Raw genomic sequence first — 18306 nt, 5'->3', positions numbered from 1 at the left:
AACCAGCCCTAATTGTTACAGTTTCCGTACGTCATCTCACGCGACGTTGCACTCGCAAGCGGATTCTGTCGTGATTTTTAATGGTGTGTCTCGCTCAATGATCACTTGGATAATATTGTCGATGTTCAATCACATTGTAAGATTTTAAAAATGATCTTTACATACGCTATTCCTTATGTGTCTTTCGATACTCGCCAATATATATTTACTTATAATAATTTTAATTTAGTTATTATAATTTAATAATAATAACTAAAGAATTATAAAATGTGTCTCTGCAGAAATATGATGGAAAAATGTGCTGCGAAATTTATTCTTCAGATCTATGTACATGAATTTATAAAATAAAATGAGAAAGAGAGGAAGAGAGACGAAAACTTCTTTCTCTTATTCTTTCTCTTATTTGTGGTAACGTGTATCTTAATTTTATCTTATTTGCTCTAATTCTATTTATTTTATTTAGAAATGTAAATAAAATGTACATTACTTCAAACAAGCTTTTTGCACGAATTAAATTTCGTATTTTTCAACGAGACGTATAAAATGCGAGATAAAATTTGGATCGTCGTTTGAAAACTAAAATTAAGTAAAACGTTTAAAAGCATTTTTAACGATATTATGCGACAAAAGTTTATAAAATTGAAAATTTAAGTAATACCAAAGTTAGTAGAGCATTAGCATTTCATTTTTTAAATTATGTAAATGTTTTATAAGAAGTAAGAAATGCGTACGAACGTACAAACTTTACAGTGGAAAAAGTAATCAACAAAGTCATACAATTGTTTGATTCAATTTGTTATCTATTAGCATATAGTCAATATGATCATTGCTAACAAATACAAATAATTATAATTGATTAATATAATCGTATGTTCCATGTAAAATACGTATACATTAATTACGTAAATAAAGTGTAAATTTACATAAATTTATTATAATTATTTATCGTATTATTTCATTATTACTGCATTATTTATCGATGACAAACATTGCTTTCTGACGATAACATCGTGTTTCCTAAACTAATTCTAATCTTCTTCTTTTTATCATTTTTGTTATTTTCGAATTCAAGTATTCAAAATACAGTGAGATAATATATCATACAATAAGCGAGAAAATAGCGATTATTTACACACGCCTAATCCGATCTCGTTCCTCGAGATCGTTTTTCTTTCATCCGCCTATCAATTAACTCCTTGCCGTACGAATCGCCACGAGTCTGACTCATGATTTTCATATTTAGTCCGGATTCCGTATCACGAGTCGTACTCGTCATTATATATGTATACGGCAAGGGATTAAGAACTCTTATAAGATGTTTCAGCAAATCGCTCTGCTCCCTCGAGTATTCTTTCCGCAAGGCTCCACCAACCCTCGCCTGGTTCGCTACGTTTCCGATGGGTCACTGCGTCCGCTAGATGTGTCGGGAAGTTGATCTTGTGCCGGGCGATGCTCTTCAGCACGAGCGCCGCTATGTAAATGATAAAGTAGATGCTGAAGTAGAGCGGTATGTACCAAAGCTTCTTGCCGATGAAGTAATACGAGTACGGCCTCTTGTCGAGTCGCTCATCGTTCATTTCCGGCTCTTCTGTCGTGGTCTTATGATGATGATAATCGTAAAATTCAGGCACGTGATCATAGATTAAGTCATGGTGATAGAAGTCGTCATGATGACTATGGTGATCGTACGAGTCGTCCGCGAACGGTGGGGATGCTTGTTGGTCGTCGTGATGATTGGTGAACTTCATCGGCTTCGGAGTGGGTTTATCGCTTCCGTATGGGGCGACATCGAAAGCAGGATAGTCCGTCTCGTGTGCATTGTTGATTGATGATGTATGATACTCGTCCGGCGATGGCCTGTAGGAATCTTGCGGGAAATCCTGCGTGCGAAAGAGAAACCTGTGAGTGAGTGTCCCGTATAATTTTGTGCCGTATTAGGTATCTTTCTTTAATTTCCAATCATCTTTTGTTCAAAGCAAAATCAGTCGCTTGTTTATGAAGAAACAGTTATGCTTGAAGTTTATGAAGCATCCAGAAGAAAGAATATACCTGTTCATCCGTGGATATAGTCGGGTATTTGCTGATCATCGGTTTGGATACAGGTAATTCACTATCAGAAAACCCTGGCGGGCTATATTCATACACGTCGGGGGCGAGCGGGCCGGCAAAAGGGGACGAATTCATGCTCGAGGTGCCTTCGGCACTCGAAGTGCTCTTTTGCGGTTTTCCGTTCGCGTGCTCGAAGGTCGCGGGTGCGTGAAATCGGTGTTGAATCTGCCGGTGTTTGCCCGTCATGGCGTCCAGCTTGGCTATCATTTCGCGATCCAGCGTCGAGTATCTGTAGACAACTACTGATAGACTGCTAGTAGCGCGAATAAATTATCAATATTTGCTGTATGCAAAAAATGGGAGAAAATGGAAATGCCAAATTGAATTATAATTTAATATCAATAAAGTAAGTTGTCTTCCCATTTTCTGCATATTAAGATTTGAATTTACTTGGGGGCGACTGCCGAATGATCGATCGCTTCGCCTTTCTTCAATTTTGGAGTTCTGACTGGTACGTACACGGGTGACATAGTGATGCTGACGACGTCATTTATACTTCTATTTTCGTTCTCCACGCGCGTGTCGTTTCTTGCTGATGGCCTAAGTAAATGTATTACATACATCTAATATTATTCCGATATTTAATAATGCAGGGAAATATTTCCGAAAGAATATTGTAGAAAACACATTTTTATAGTTGGCTAACAGTATAGATCAGTCACAGTTAAGATAATCCTTGTCTTGTGCGCGTAATTCGCGAGATTTAAGAAAATAATTGATATGAATAATAATACGGAAACATATTGATCCAATGGTTCAAAATCCAATTTTGTAATATGATTATAAATCAAAAAAGTCAAAAACTTCTGTTCAATTTTTAATTTTTCAAATCAATTTACATGTTTTATAGGCACTAATATTGATAATGCATATATTAAAATCAGTTGATTGTTTCTTATATTTTAACTAAATGTTCGATGTGGGGTAGCCTCTATCCCAGTGTGGGAAGCTTCGTATCTAATCGTGCTTTGTTAGTTTCTAAGTTCGACTTCCATTCATCGTGCGATCTGAGGATATACTATATAGCAATCCAGAAATTCCGGACCAAGTCCGAAGAAATAATCATTCTATAATAATGATGCATCAGTACGCACCTTTCCAACCATGAGAGAGAATCGTGAGAGCTTCTCGCCAGTTGTCCGTTCTTTGACACCCGGGTGTACGATATCACATCCGACGATAGTCCGATGCAGAGTGATCGTAGGAGGACAGCCAGAGCCAGGATACGTAACATATTCGCTGACAGTGAAGAGGATGATGAATGGCCGCGATCGCAAAGCGAATGTCCTCTATATAGACTCCTAACTGTAACTACTGCATCATCGATTGGGAATGTATTGTCTGCGCGCCTGGTGCACTGTGCGCATAGTGTCCTTCCTCTTTCCTACCTCTTTTCTTCGAATTATATTATAATTTTCGGATTAGATTAGACGAATTATCCACACCTCACACAGTTTGACATGTGATTTATCGTATTTATTATCACGCGTTACGCGATTCGCTTTGCTACAGCAAAAAGATGCGAGACGACGTTGAACGATTGGTGTTACTTCGCAACGATTCTCGCTTGGACAAAACGTGCTCAGTCCAATGCAGTCGTACTAACGAGAGAAGATGACGCTCGCGACAAAATCACTTTGCACTATTTAATTCACTTTACACACCGTAACGCGATCCGTTATGAGAGTGCTCGGCGAATGGTACACATTACAAATAAACAAATGCTCTCTGTCTCCCTGTTTTTTCTTGCATATGTACTATCGACATTAAGAAAAACAGAATGTGATCTTCACAGTGAAAATAGAAAATAGAATGATTGGTTATCTCTCCCGTGTGTTTATCTATTCCGAAATTATCTCTAAATAAGATAACTATAAATAATCATTATTATGTATTAGTAACAAAACAAAGGAGAAGAAATTACATTCTACTAATTTAATATTAAACTTTATTGAAAACTTATTTTTAACAAAATTTATAAACTTTGAATTTTCTACAGATTTAGATCTCTTGAAAGGATGATATACGATGGACTCCAGTACGCAGAGAGTTAATATGTAGCTGCAAGAAACATCTGCGATTTTCATACGCGTGCGCAAATGCGGACGGTGATCATCAGCTTAATTGCTTCAAAAACTCAAAAAAAGTTTTAATCAATGTATTGTGACGATGTAGCTAACAATCTGTAATAATAGTTTCACAATTTATGTCATGAAAACTATCGACAATTATGTTGTAACTTCCGTCCTCTTCAAATACCGCATCTCATGATGTAAAATCAATTGACTTTTACATAAGAAATTTTTACGATACAATTTTTTTAATGAATTAAATAATTATAATTCCTTATACATGAATAATGCTGTTGTAATGTATCATGTATAGAAATGCATGCTAATGAACGTATTTCACAGATTTAGTTTCGTAAAATAAATTTAAAAAGTTTTGGATTTCGAGAAAGTGATATATTCTCGAACTTAGATTTTTCAAATGCTCCAAATTTCATAATCATTATAATTAATCGTTAAACTATGAAGCTATTTGATCTACTTGATACGTTTGTTAACGGTCTGTTCATTTTCTACCATAATCTCGCATTGATTTGGGTTGTCAGTCTCAAAGTACGGATTAGTAAAACACTTTTTTTGCATATTACTTTCCTGATTCCTCATTTGAGTCACATTGCTCTTCGTTGGCAATTTATCTTCATGTTTTTCGTCTGAAGTTTGTTCAGTTTTTTTGGTATTTTTAGCGTTCTCAATAGTTTCGACAGTTTTAGTCAAGTTCTGTTCATTAGCTTCCTTCGATAATTTGGTATCTCGCGATTCTTTCAAAAACCCTTCGTTATCTATGCCACTATTTTTCATGGAATTCTTCTTGTCCTCTTTAATTGTTTCATCAAGTGGCTTCTCATGTAAACTAATGTCGTTTATCTGCTTTTCGGCGCCATCTTGCGTGTCGACGCTTCGCGGTTTTTTCTTCACGATGTCGTTGCCTTCAAGTAAAGATCGTTTCTTCAGATAAGTTGCATTAAATACAAAATATATCACACCAGTTATCAATGTCACTACAGCGAAAATCCGATAGGTCGGTCTCGTGCCAAAGGCCTTCATTAGGTAACCACCGATTAAGCTTCCGGCACCTTTACCTATAAAAATAATTAGTATGGAGACTAAAAACAAAGCGATAAAGTAATAATTATACTGGAGAGAAAACTTGTTGCTATTTCTTGTAGAAAAATTGAATTAAATAAAAATGATTGTTAAACTTTATAAAACAGATTTTTGATGAAATCGAAAAAATAATACTTTGAATATTCTTCAATTTTCTCAAATATTATTATACATATATAATATAAAAATAAAAAAAGGTTTATTTAAGAAGAAATACCTGGATCAACAAATCAATTCTTATCATTATACATGAAGCTTATTAAATCATTTAATTTGATTTAATTTAATTTCAATAGCTAAATAGAACGTACCGACTCCATAATAAACACCACCAAGCAATCCTTGTATCGAACTATCTGTAGACGTGGTCGATAGTTTCGCTGCGTAAGTAACGGCTGCGGTGAAGCTAAGAGAAGCAGTAACCGACTCGAATGCCTCAAATATCAGGGTGAGCCAAGGATCGTAAACTAAAGAATAACCTGTAGCAAGAAGCAATTATATCAATATATTTTAAGAAAACGTATCTATACTCTCGTTAATTTCCAACAGCAAAAGGATTGTGCTAGCACTACGTTAGCGATTATTATTAATTAGCCAGGCTATATTTATAAATGAAACTATATTAGAATCTAAGCACCGTTTTAAGATATTGAGTTGATTGCAAAGTCTTGATTGTTTAGCAAAATTGAAAACTTTTAAAAATTGAAAAATTATAAAATTTTGTATTAAAAATTAATACAAAGTTTAACTGGCGTTTAACTTTCTGGGCAATAGTATTATCGTAAGCGTTATAATTCTAACGGATTTTCTCGTCATTGCAGAATACAGCTCAGAATTTCCGCAACGCGTTTCCGGCATCTCTTAAATAATCACCGAATAACTTACCCACAAGCCTGACAGCGTAGAATACAAATCCGATGAAAAGCACATTTGCATGACCGATCTTTGATATTATCGGTCCGGAAAGAGCCAGCAACGGTATACCAGCGATACCACCGACCGTTATAGTAATGCCCATCAATGATCTAGATCCGCCTAAATCTTGGATCAGCCAGAAAAGGAATGACTCGATATATCCCCAAGCAGTGCCTGTCCAAATTTTTCATTTTCTTGAGCGCTGTTTTTTCATTAAGAAAAAACTATTTGTTTAAGAAATAGAAACACTAAGAAAGGTATGTGGACCATATTAAATTATTTAGAGACTTACCGAGAACGAAGCAAGCAAGAAAGAGTGCAGCGGTTTCGATGTTACTCAAAACGGTAAAAACATCGCGCACAACGTTCGTAGCGGGTGCTTTGAATTCTAAATTGATCATTAACATGAAAACGCCCGATGCGAGTTTCAGTGCTGCATAGAGATAAAACGCCGGTCTAAAAAGTTTTTCCAATTAGACTGATTGTGATTATATTACAAGTACTTGACTCAAATTTTATCATTATGAATAAGAATCACTTAAATATGTGATGGGACAGAAAAGTTTTGTTTTATCTTTCAAGATCAGACAACGTACAGTGATACAAAGGTAAGTGGGAAGTTGACTCTGCTAAACTGAATTATCAAAAGTTTTTATTGAAACGGCATACGTATACTTGGCGTCAAAATTGTAGATGTAGGTTTGTTGAAGGTGTCTCGTTTATCGTTATTGCATATATTGCATCAAGAAAAAGAAAAGCCTATGGGGCATTTATGTCGAAACCAGTGCTACAAGTAGCGATAAATACAGCAATTACATAGACCGGACGGCCTTGACAGGATTTGATCTTTGACGTTTTTTGAGCCCAAGAATTAAAACGATCTGAAGATTAGGTATTTCAAAAAATGTTGCTTTCGCGCGGGAAAACCACTTTATAATTTATTGTAAATTGTTGTTCGATCAATTATAATGAAAAACTTCAGATAACACAACTTATCGTGAGATCTTATTCGTAGATTCTGCATAGTTTCAATTATCCCGACACGTTTCGTGCAAGCTAATCTTCTTCCATCTTTTTCTTTGCTTTTTGCCTATCAATTTAACTTTATAACTTATAAATGCTGTTTCCGTTGCGCTGCGATCTATATTTATCGTATACGTTACTAAATTTATACTCTTTACTTCTTTCGATATCATACTTTATACAGGGTATCTGACATAAAGCGAAAAACTTCTCGCCCACAGGTAGATCTCGTCAAAGTGAATTAAAAAGTCCTGTACCATTTTGCAAACAACCACGTAAAATTTCGAGTAATTAACTAAAGAAAGTTCGCTAATTCAGCTGATTCAGGACTTTTTAATTCACTCTGACGAGATCTACCTGTGGGCGAGAGGTTTTTCGCCTTATGTCAGACACCCTCTATAATACAATAGAATAATGTATATGTATAATATCACGCACATACAGAGCGAGCGCGCGCACGCAGAAATCAAATGCAAAATCGTCGGAAATGAAATAAATTATTTTAAATAAAAATAAACCGCTTGATATTCTTTTAAGCAATTGCTGCAATGTTTTGACTCGTTGGATACTTGTGTTATGATTAAATAGCTTACCTGAAATCAGTGTATCCTTTATCCCTGCTGGCGTAATCTATGAGCAAACCCGACAAGGGTGAAGAGATCATACCTCCTATACTGCCATAGATCCTTTGAAGGCCATAATCCGCCTCCTGCTCTCGTAATATCGCTATAACGGCACCTTCAAACATAGCGAACGTTGTGCCACCAATAATCCCTGAAATAAGGGAAAGTTAGTTTCCACTTGTTAGATATACTCTTGTTCCAAAAAACAATTAAAATGTTGAAACATTATTTACCTATGAATACTCTAATGGTAAGATAAAGCCAGAACGTCAACCTTATATTATATTCGACCTCCATATTCATGTTAGAGCACATTGCGTTGCGAGGTGCAGTAACTATGCATCTTTTGCTGCATTCGTTCGTGCTCAAGATTTGATCGGTTGCGTTTAGATTTGCATTATTATCTGCATATAGCCTCACATCTATCGCGATTCGATTGTTTATTGAATCCGAATAGTCGCAAACGACTTTTCGAAAACTTTCTCCCGCCCAGGATATCTCCTTTCCTGAGTATCTTTGTCGTTCTTCCTGTAAATCTTCTTCGTCTGGCCTCAAACTTTTAAGTTTTGATTTATATGAATGATAATTCATTGTTTGGTTCATGTTATTCTGAAAAAAGGAAAAAAGGGCAATTATTTTTATTTACTTTAATTACTGTATTAGGAAACAAGTATTAGCTTATTCACTTTTGTCCAAAACTTTTGAAATATATTGTTTTAATTTATAGAATTATAAAAAAATATAAGTTTTGTAGTTATGAACCGATAAAGTTACAAGTTTTATAATATGTTGTAAAATGTAAAATTTTTAAGTCTAAGATATAAAAATAAAGAATTGCTTTTATAATGTTGTCAATCTTTTTACTTTTGGTTTAATTAAATGACCGAAGATGCACGACGTGTGACTTTCGTGCATTCCATGTGGCATCTCGAAAGTGAAATTATCGCTGCCTTTCATGCGTTCTGATGTCGGAACGCACGAGAATTGATACAGGTGATCTGTCGGGAAAAAATAGTGCGTCTTCGAAATTTGTTGGATGGAAGTCTTGAAATATTCATTGTTCTTTAATTGCCGATGCTCCTTCACATCTTCCTGTTGGCCGATTCTCTATAATTAGTAATGATAACGTTTATTATGTGACGTATCTCTTTGTTGATTTAATTAATAATATTTCTTCTGATTCAGTTTGAGAGAGTTATTACTTATTACAAAAGAACTTGAACATGGAAGCACTGGGGGACAAGATTAATGCATTCGATTGTACGCGTTATTCGATATTAGCATTATTTGATCATATTTCAGTTTCAGCAAGGGAATGGAACTCTGTCAACTACGTTCTAATTGCATGACGTACCGCTGGCAAATCGCTCGGTGCGATGGCGTACTTGTACGAGGTATTAAGGTTGTTACGAAGATCGAGATGCCAGACTGTGTAAAATCTCGAATTCAGAATCGAGTCTTGATCCATTCCATTATTCGTTTCTACACGACACACGAATCTGCAGAAGAAAAATTTTTGAATCTTGCGACGCTATCTATTCCTGTTTTTTTTTCTTCTTAGACGGACAATTCGAAGAAGATTGATCAAAAATAATCTTTCATTTTTTATGGCGATTTGGTGACAAAATGAGAAAATCTTTTGTTGTTAAAGTATATTCATATAGTAAAATGGCGAGTAATAAATAGTATATAAAGTTACAAAGAAAAACAGGCAAAAAGAAAAGATAGGCAACGTAGAATAAATAAAGTTTTAGTCGCGATGGTACGAGATCGTAATTTGCGATAACAATGTCTTCTCTTTGGCGCAATGCAAATTAATGGTGCAACAGAATGACGTCTGCTCTAAAGATAAAAAAATCGTACTTCTGCAAGCGCACTGCAGAGACGCACGAGATAAATTCATTAACTATTTTTGTCACATAAAGATTAATTAATAACATTCGAATAGAATTGTGGAAACAATAACGATAATTGCCAAATTAGCTTTTTTTAATATTATGTAAATATAACGTTGTATAACTAAGAGCGATTTGCTACGTTAGTTATCCGATTCCTGCGACGTAGCCAAATGGTAGAATTACAACGCGAGGTAGTGACTTTTTTTTACTTACCCGCAACTTTCTACTCTCGTGGCGATCTCTGACTGCAGTTCCATTTCGCACGGATGAGTCTGGCCCATGGTATAAAGTAACGAGCTGCTCTTATCTTGACAACTCATGTCCATAACTATCCTATCGGGGAAGTGTATCGTTACTCTGCCAATTGGCACTACCAGCAATAATAATGCTGCCAAACCACCAAACGCGGAAAACGCCGATAATACAATCTGCGAAGAGAAAAATTTCTTAGAAACGCAATTAATACCGCATCAATTAATTATCTATCTCTTTCTTTATTGCTTTTCTAATAAAACATAAGATATATATATGACACACACACACACACACACATTGCATATCTAATACACAAAAGTCTGACTAACTCACTCTGAAATTTCCTATTCGGTCGGCTAACATACCGGCAAGCGGCGGCATCACCATCGCCACGACAGGAGTGATGGCGCTCATTATTGCCGTTTCTTCGACATTTATCCCCAGTTCTCTCATGTGTATAGTCAAGTATGGATACAACACATAGAGTGCTGCAAAAATCACAGAGTGATAAATAAAAATCCGTGATTACGTTAAAAAAGTCCCGAGACAACTTTGCGTTTGGTCACGCTTAATTATCAATTTTACCTTTTCTTTTGTATCTCGGAATTACGCTCATTTATCTAAATTACGTGCGCAATAAAAATAGCAGGATCATTACCATAATGAAGACGAAGTACAAGATTATTACGCTAGCAAAAGCATAAAACTGTTGACTAAGTTACTTACTCGATGCTTGAACAAAAAATGTTATCTTGAGTGGTATCAGCTCTTTCTGACGAAAGTCCTTGCTGATCCTTTTGAACATGCTGTTGAAAATCATTTTTACGTAATTTATGCGTTTCTGAATTCCAATGGAAATCGATTATTCTTATGCTCAATCTGCGTTACTGCGTATCTCCATCATATGTTACCGCTCCGTTCGTTGACTCTATCACGTAACAAAATAATTCTCATAATGATGATTTCATGACAAGTTTCAATTAATTATTTTTATAATTAATTATTATTCGAAGCAAGATGACATTTCCGTTAAACAGCGGTGATCAAAATTGATTTGCCGGGGAATTCCGCGCGTCACCATTGACGGCAAACCTGATGATGATGGTCGCGGCGCGCGGCGCAAAATGCCGTGTCGATACGAATGTCACGTCTTTTACATAACGGATTTACAATACATTCTACGTCACCGCGTGTCGCACGTCAAACTTCCGCTTGTGCAGTAAATTCGTGAAATGCTCGTGCACTGCGATGCACACACGTTTATTGCCAGGGAAATTCGACTCCCACGACGTGATTAGTGATTTATAAAAAAAAGAGTTCTTCAACTCTTCAGTTTTTTTGTCAAAAAATATGCAAGTATAAATGATTCGATTAGAATCGATGATGACTTTATTTGTCGTTTATGTATAATGATATAGTGTGCAGATACTAGTTGTTATTTCTTCAATTATTGTTTGCCATACCTACGCTTCTCATAAAACGTGAGGTGGGGTACAAGATATTTACTATTATTTACTAATATCTGCGGAGTTAGTACTTTTCGCATTGCCCCATCCGCATTGCCGAGCACCATAATTAACGTGAGATTGCCGGTTACTGTCAGCGTTGAGAGGGAATACCAGTACCGTGTCTATTGCATAACTCATGTCGGTAGACCTTGCGGAAGAAGGCGAATGTTTATGAACGCGCATGCCTCCGGTTAAAGAAGAATTATGATAAACGATGGAAATTTGAAGAATCTAATGTACGAGGCTAAGAACGTTTCGGCAACCATAAAAATCCGAATAATTTCAAGGTTTCGACTTCTCTCGAAGAATAAAATTCAAACTGATCTGATCTAAAAAAAAGTATCAAATTCACACGCGTGACTGAATTTCGATGAGCGATGCTACATGAAATCTTGACTCCTAAATTCCAATCGCGAAACACGTCCGAGTGCTCAATCTGAGCACGTCAACAATATCAAGTGTCCTCCATTTTCAAGGTTTATTACGCGCCATGGACGGAAGCTTACGTGGATGCGCGCGATGTCGTTTGAAGAATAATTCGAGTTTTCTCATTGGCGGTGAATACCGAAAGATTTTATCACTTCTTCAGGGAAAAGCAGGCGTCGCTAATCGATAGTAACGCGAAAGAGAAAAGGTGTTACTTGTCTGCGTAAGTTGAAGAGTACCGGAAGAGCTTTGTTTGATAAAACTGCGAAAGAACTGCTTCAGAAGCACGTAAAGAGTACACGTAACAAAGAACGTGCGCGTTGCGCGATTTATCGCGAATCCCGACTTTTTCGTAACGCGTTTAAATTGCCTGCTAATATGCGATTTTCCGCGGTGAAGACTTCAGAAATGATGTCACGCACGTGTGAATATAAAAACGATTTATCAAATTTTTCATTTCTACGTCACACAATATTGTGCGAAATTCATCTCTTGCACAATCTTAATTCTCTCGAGAAAAGATTGGAAAAACAACACGGGTGAACATGTAATTAACGTGATTAATTGCACGTTGAGATTAAAGAAGCAGATTGTTGTGGACAAACACATATGATATACTGCACACACGCGCATCCATAGTGCGGCGGCGCAAAAGAATTTTAGTTTTGTGCAAAGAGAAATAATTTGGATTAATTACACGTTGAAATCAAGAGAGCAGATAAGCTGTGTACTAAAAGAATTTTTGTCGACGATTTTAATCTTTTGCAAAAAAAATAAGCTGCATTTATTTCGATTACGCTAATTGTAAGACTAAAGGAGCAAATTATTATTCTTGATTATCCCTATATATTATCTAATCACGGTACATGGGTCATGTAGAGTATATAATTACAACGTGTTTAAAGTTGATAGCTGACAAAGAAAATTGTGCTGGAAATCGTAGAGAAGGCAAAGGCAAAGGCAAGAGAAAGTATGCGTCGAACAAATCAGTGCCTGTGTGTAAATTGACGATCGAAATAACACATCTTTCTGGTAATCCAAGTGATTTATTAGACGCGTCACATCGTTACGCGGATTCTTATATAAATACCTCTTGATCAAAGCTTTTTACATTGTATTCTTTTTCTCTTTAAATTGGCTCATAACACTTAACACTTTCTTTTTAGTTAATTGTGTGCGATATTTCTACAGTTGAAAAGCGAGTTCAATAACAAATATGAACGAAACATATATCGTTTCAACACGTAACGATTGCCAATATTTTGTACTTTTATACTATATTTCTGTTCCATCTTGTTGTATCACTTTCTCCTAATAAATTAAAGCAAATCGGAACAAAGATAACGCAACTTATAACAAATCCTGCATATATTTAGAATGTATGTACGATATATTTACTGCAACATTTTGTAACGAACTTTTACGTTGGTTAATACGTATTTATTATCTTAAAAAGGGAAAAGTTAAAGATGAATTAATTAGTGAAGTAAGCATTAAAGTCATGTAAGAGATCTCTCTTAACATTCTTTTTCATCTTACTTCTCATGATAAAGCTTCACACAACAGAAACACAATCCAAGAGCTCGCTTCAGCAAAACCATCCATCCATCGTGCAAAACAAAGAACCAAAACAAGCAAAAGCAAATTAAAAGACAAAAATAACACACCTTGTTCAAGAAATTCGATTACCGTGGGAGGGCGAGAAGGGAACTTGAAAAAATAGCCGATGAACCCGCACGACGCGATGTCAAGCGCAATACTGGCATCTGGTACCGGTACCTGGGCTACCGACCAGTGGCGAGAGAAAAGAGCACGCGTATTCGATCTAAGACGATAGTTGCGACGAATCGCCTCGCGCGGGAAGCGGGAACGTGCGCGTCAAAGCCAAAATTGAAATCTTGTCTCGACAATTTGCTTCGATAACGTCCCGCGCACTTCTGAAAATTCCGGAACAAAGCGAGTATTTCAGGATTATCGTTCTTGTTACGATTGCGACGTGAAAATAGCTGGTCGTCTGATGAAGAGATAGTAACTTGACTTGATATGAAATGCTTACGTATTGTTATTTTTGGTGTAATATAATAATCACGTTTATTCACGCTGTATATTGATAATAATATAATACTAAATATGTAATAAATATGATAATATAATAATAATAATATAATGTTAACATAAATTTATTGCGATAAATTTACCAACGTTAATTATTATCACATTGTTCTGCAATCAAGTCTTGAATCGGATTAATGTCATCCTTCGTGAGCTGAACTAAACAGCGTTAATTAAACAGAGCTCCGTCCCTCTTTCTCTTTTGATTTCTATAGTTTGATACAACCAGGACGGATCCATATATTCGCGGTTTTAAATCACCGACAGGCTGCAGGCTAAAATCCTTGACACGCATCATGCTGCCGTTATTGAGCTGCCAGTAGATCCTGTAGAGCTCCTCAAGATGGGCTCTCGCCATGCGCGCAGCAAATTGTTTGTCCACGATGTTTGCTCGTATTTATTATCTCGTTGGCTTGGTGGTTTAAACGCTCGAAATGATCGGTTAGCCAAATAGTTTACGTAGCTCGACAAAAATTACAGATAATTAACCCGCGTTCGATCGTGCGTTTTTTTTTGTGATCACATTATCGAACGTTGCAGCCGCCCGCGCCGGCGCCGTTGCAGGCTGACTGAAAAGGCTGTCTTGAGAAATATCATTGAGTTATTGCATCGAAATACACGTTTTACATATAGTACGGTTTTTATCCGTACAATTCAGGTCAATTTTGAAAGATGCTTGCAAGAAACAAGAATTTCTCCTGAAATTTCTCGAGCATTATTAAAAATTATAAATTTTTATATTACTATTCTCCTTTAAGTATTTTTTCATAAGTATTGTTTTCACCTTGGCAATATGTGCGCGTGATATTTTGACGAAAATATTTGACCGGCTTCGACACTTTATAGTTGCCGTAACCAATAACGGTATTGGCAGAACGTCGGCGTTAATGTACGCATAGTTTCGCACCAGTGACGGTATAAATCGTAAATCCGTATACTTGTCCAAACTTCTCCTTTGCAGTTGAACACTCGTTTGCACAATCATACATGATCGTGCACCGATGAAGCTGAAAACTGAATTGAAATTAAATAAAATAATACTAAAATAAGTTCTCTTTTCCTAATTTATACATCATTAAGTCTAATGTATTAATTTAGATTTATTTCGTAAGATCTTATGTCATTAATTTGATTAAACGAGTAAACTGGATCATTTTCCTCTGTTGCCGATTGAGCCCTGAAAGGATCAGAAAACATTATAATCCTTGCGCGAGAGTGTACCACCAATGTCGCGTAGCCGCAAGTGTCGAAGTGGAACATTGCAAAACTCGCTTCGAGCTACTTCAGGAGTTCCCTTTCTCCGGAAGCCCTTGTCCGCTGGATGAAAACATCCAACAAACTGCAAAACCATTAACATAGACTGGGACACAAACGCAGAACCTACGCACAATCTTATACATTATACATAACAGTACTTTAAGATAATCGCTGTTTTATATATATACTATATGTTCGATGTATATATTATTTATATTTATACGATAAACACACGCACAAAAATGTATTTGAAAAATATTATTGTAACAAATCACCACTACTTCAATATTGTATTGATTTGTAACTTAAAAATTCATAACGTGTTTTAGTTTTTATATACATATATATATGTATAAATATTTATTCAATTACATATACGCCGTTTTGTTACACTACCATTTTGCCATCTTTGCATATGATTCGAAGAATTTTATTTCTTGCAACAAGAGTGTATTTGTAATGTAAATTGTAGTAACGGTAAATCCAGTTTAACTGTTTGATCAAAGAATGTGTAAAACTGGAATTCATGAACATATTAAAAATACGTATCACTTATTAAAAAAATGTAAACAACGACACACAAGTACAAGAAAAAGTCAAAAATAAAAATAAAAAATATTACGTTCGAAAAATATATAAAATTTATATTATAGAAATATCATTTATTTTTTTATACAAAAATATAAAAATATACTACTTGTTTAAATACATTAAGATTATTATTGGCATAAGTCTTAATCGTAACTTTAATTGATTACGCACAGTATACTTAACACTGTACTTAATCACTTAAATTCCGTCAAGAATCCTGAAGAAGTATTCCACCTGTTAAAATATGTTGTAATTATTAATGTAAATTAAGAGATATCAACAGAGAAACGCACGATGGAACTTTACCTCCAATACGCCGTCTTCTGGCAAATCGGAACAATGTATGGCGTTTTGTACTTTTGTCTTTCCGTATTTGGCTCTGAGAGTGTCTGGTCTGATTTGTCGAGCGATATCCTGCAATATCCAACAAATAACGTGTGTCAATAACGCCGTGTCGAGCGAGGCAATTAAACCGGTACTTACCGGATCCATCGGACCGCAAAAATTCCTGAAATCGGTAACTACATTGGGACCTTCGTCTTTACGACTCACTTCCATGACGACGCATGGACCAGATTGTAATTCAGCTACCATTGCCTACGACATTATTTCAATATCCGTGAGAAATACTTCTTTAGAGATAATTATGTTAAAAAAAGGAAAACGCAAGATAAAAACGTACATTATATTCCGGGAGAACACCTTTGTAAATTTCGAGAAATTCTGCGGCCATGATTGAGTTGACGCAGAACTGTTGCAACGCAGTGATTATGTAACCCGCTTTCTGAATATCTTTAACAATGGCACCTATAACCGTAATCAGAAATATGTCTTATGAAATTGTGCATCGACTGTTTGAAATAACATGACACTCTCGTCGTTAGATACTGCTTTTAGACAAATTTATCCAAAAATGGAAATTAATTTAGCAACTGGTAATTATAATTTCTTAAAGTTAAATGTATCAGAAATAATGAAAGAAGCGTTACAACTTACCGACAAGTTTCGCTTGTACAGCATGTGGCTTGATGATACAACAAGTGCAGTTTTGCAGAACCGCAGTGTTTTTTACTTTTTTACTTTTACTCTTCAAATCAGGAAAGAAATATTGTAACTCCTGAAAGTATTCAAGTACGCATGAAATCGAGACATTAATATTAATAATCATACGCAAAACTCTTCTCTCGCATACTCGCGTTGCTACTTCAGGGTTTTCGGATCCGTGCACGGCGTTGCGTATCTCGTCTCTTCCATACCGAGCTCTCAATGTGGATGCCGCCGTAGAACGTGCACGCTCGCTGTCCTCTGGACCTGCCAATTCTTGCCATCTTGTTATGCCATTTTCTCCTAATAATTCCAAAGCAACAACCGGGCCAGAGGTGAGATAATTTATGAGGGACCTAAACAAACCTGGATATGTCTATTCAAATAATATGAAAAAATTCAAGCAGATTCAGCTTACGTTTTATCGGTGATATCTTTTATGGGATAACATTCCATGACTTGGTCCAAAGTTAATTGTACCATTTTTATATTTCCTATCTGAAAATCATGATCTGTAATGATCCGTAATATTTCGCCTATTTTATCAATGACATCTGGTTTCAAAAGTGCAAGGATCCTAAAGAAAGAAAATTATCTCAATTACGAAAAAGCTTGATATTTTTTTCTCATACGCAGGCACATGGAAATTAAGTTGTTTGCATTACCTTTGCAATTGTCTTTCCAGTTTGGTTTCGGTATAGAGGTCTGCATAGGCTGTAATTTTTATGGATCTTGAAAATATCGTCACTACAGCGCCAATATAAAAATCTTTGGCCTGTATGCCTTCAGACGTCGTTCTCTTTAAGAAAGTCTTCCTTGTTTTTAGGTCAAACTAAAAAAAAAAGTAAAATGCAACAATTATGTAAACGTGTCAATGAAAATTTAATATTAAACTTTTCTTTTGCTTTGTAATTTCATTTCCGATGGAATGATTTCATGGATTTGAATTAAAAAAATAAATACCTAACCTTAATATAAGATTTTGAAAAACATTAGTACAAGATTAATATATTCCAAGATATAACTTAATGTTAAGCTTGACACGTACTAGTTCGACAGTATTGTCAGATGGATAATAATATAAATAAAACTTCTTCAGTAGACAGGCGATTTTGTCATACCACTCGGCTTCAAACGCGTATCTATAATCCGTGGTCATCTTGCAGTAACCTGTACACAGAATAGATTACCGTCGGATATTGACGCATGTCAGTGCATGTCACAAAAAGTTAGAAAAGGAAATTTAACAGAAATTAAATAGAAAGTATACTTACTGTAGAACGTGTACGTGTCAAAGTCAAACCACCGACGAGCAATCTTATTCGCGTAACCGCTTTTATCGACCGTTCCGGACGATTATGTACCGACGGTA

The 18306-nt window shown here is 35.7% G+C and overlaps 3 protein-coding genes across 6 annotated transcripts; all 3 read right to left on the bottom strand.

The window, feature by feature from the left end:
* Positions 1-781: 781 nt before the first annotated feature.
* LOC105286113 lies at positions 782-3939 on the bottom strand. Of its 2 annotated transcripts, none has more exons than XM_011350783.2 (4): positions 3204-3939; positions 2500-2649; positions 2050-2338; positions 782-1880 (listed from the first exon to the last, which is right to left on the bottom strand). In XM_011350783.2, exons 1-4 carry the CDS (start codon positions 3341-3343, stop codon positions 1299-1301), a joined length of 1161 nt encoding a protein of 386 aa, XP_011349085.1. In that variant the 5' UTR covers positions 3344-3939; the 3' UTR covers positions 782-1298. The 2 variants fall into 2 exon arrangements, with proteins under 2 accessions (XP_011349085.1, XP_026830071.1); XM_026974270.1 differs by having other exon boundaries at positions 2569-2649.
* Positions 3940-4042: 103 nt separating this feature from the next.
* On the bottom strand, positions 4043-13705 carry LOC105286112 (major facilitator superfamily domain-containing protein 6). 2 transcript variants are annotated; one of them, XM_011350782.2, is made up of 12 exons: positions 13598-13705; positions 10723-10924; positions 10330-10484; positions 9955-10169; positions 9198-9342; positions 8708-8950; positions 8077-8452; positions 7814-7994; positions 6490-6653; positions 6168-6371; positions 5594-5761; positions 4043-5257 (listed from the first exon to the last, which is right to left on the bottom strand). In XM_011350782.2, the coding sequence occupies exons 2-12, from the start codon at positions 10814-10816 to the stop codon at positions 4656-4658; spliced, it is 2547 nt and encodes an 848-aa protein (XP_011349084.1). In that variant the 5' UTR covers positions 10817-10924; positions 13598-13705; the 3' UTR covers positions 4043-4655. The 2 variants fall into 2 exon arrangements, with proteins under 2 accessions (XP_011349084.1, XP_019889466.1); XM_020033907.2 differs by lacking the exon at positions 13598-13705 and having other exon boundaries at positions 10723-11113.
* Positions 13706-15949: 2244 nt separating this feature from the next.
* Positions 15950-18290, bottom strand: LOC105286111 (nucleoside diphosphate kinase 7). Of its 2 annotated transcripts, XM_011350781.3 has the most exons (10): positions 18209-18290; positions 17983-18104; positions 17600-17766; positions 17353-17511; positions 17083-17290; positions 16887-17007; positions 16573-16697; positions 16374-16487; positions 16197-16304; positions 15950-16124 (listed from the first exon to the last, which is right to left on the bottom strand). In XM_011350781.3, exons 2-10 carry the CDS (start codon positions 18091-18093, stop codon positions 16089-16091), a joined length of 1149 nt encoding a protein of 382 aa, XP_011349083.2. In that variant the 5' UTR covers positions 18094-18104; positions 18209-18290; the 3' UTR covers positions 15950-16088. The 2 variants fall into 2 exon arrangements, with proteins under 2 accessions (XP_011349083.2, XP_011349082.2); XM_011350780.3 differs by having other exon boundaries at positions 16887-17290.
* Between the last annotated feature and the right edge of the window lie 16 nt (positions 18291-18306).

The sequence above is a fragment of the Ooceraea biroi genome, chromosome 12 (genome assembly GCF_003672135.1).
Source record: "Ooceraea biroi isolate clonal line C1 chromosome 12, Obir_v5.4, whole genome shotgun sequence".
Lineage (NCBI taxonomy): Eukaryota > Metazoa > Arthropoda > Insecta > Hymenoptera > Formicidae > Ooceraea > Ooceraea biroi.
The sequence above is the reverse complement of the archived record's forward strand: the minus strand, read 5'-3'. Positions and strand labels throughout refer to the sequence as shown.

Coding starts and splice junctions, on each gene's coding strand:
- LOC105286113 (XM_011350783.2), bottom strand. CDS start 3,343: ATGTTACGTATCCTGGCTCTGGCTGTCCTCCTACGATCACTCTGCATC. Junction 2,650..3,203: donor TCTCTCTCATGGTTGGAAAG/GTGCGTACTGAT, acceptor ACATTTACTTAG/GCCATCAGCAAGAAACGACA. Junction 1,881..2,049: donor CTATATCCACGGATGAACAG/GTATATTCTTTC, acceptor TTTCGCACGCAG/GATTTCCCGCAAGATTCCTA.
- LOC105286112 (XM_011350782.2), bottom strand. CDS start 10,816: ATGATTTTCAACAGCATGTTCAAAAGGATCAGCAAGGACTTTCGTCAG. Junction 9,343..9,954: donor ACGAGAGTAGAAAGTTGCGG/GTAAGTAAAAAA, acceptor TTTCTTCTGCAG/ATTCGTGTGTCGTGTAGAAA. Junction 5,258..5,593: donor TGGTGTTTATTATGGAGTCG/GTACGTTCTATT, acceptor TTATTTTTATAG/GTAAAGGTGCCGGAAGCTTA.
- LOC105286111 (XM_011350780.3), bottom strand. CDS start 18,093: ATGACCACGGATTATAGATACGCGTTTGAAGCCGAGTGGTATGACAAA. Junction 17,291..17,352: donor AAAGATATCACCGATAAAAC/GTAAGCTGAATC, acceptor AGGTTTGTTTAG/GTCCCTCATAAATTATCTCA. Junction 16,125..16,196: donor CAGAAGACGGCGTATTGGAG/GTAAAGTTCCAT, acceptor ATATTTTAACAG/GTGGAATACTTCTTCAGGAT.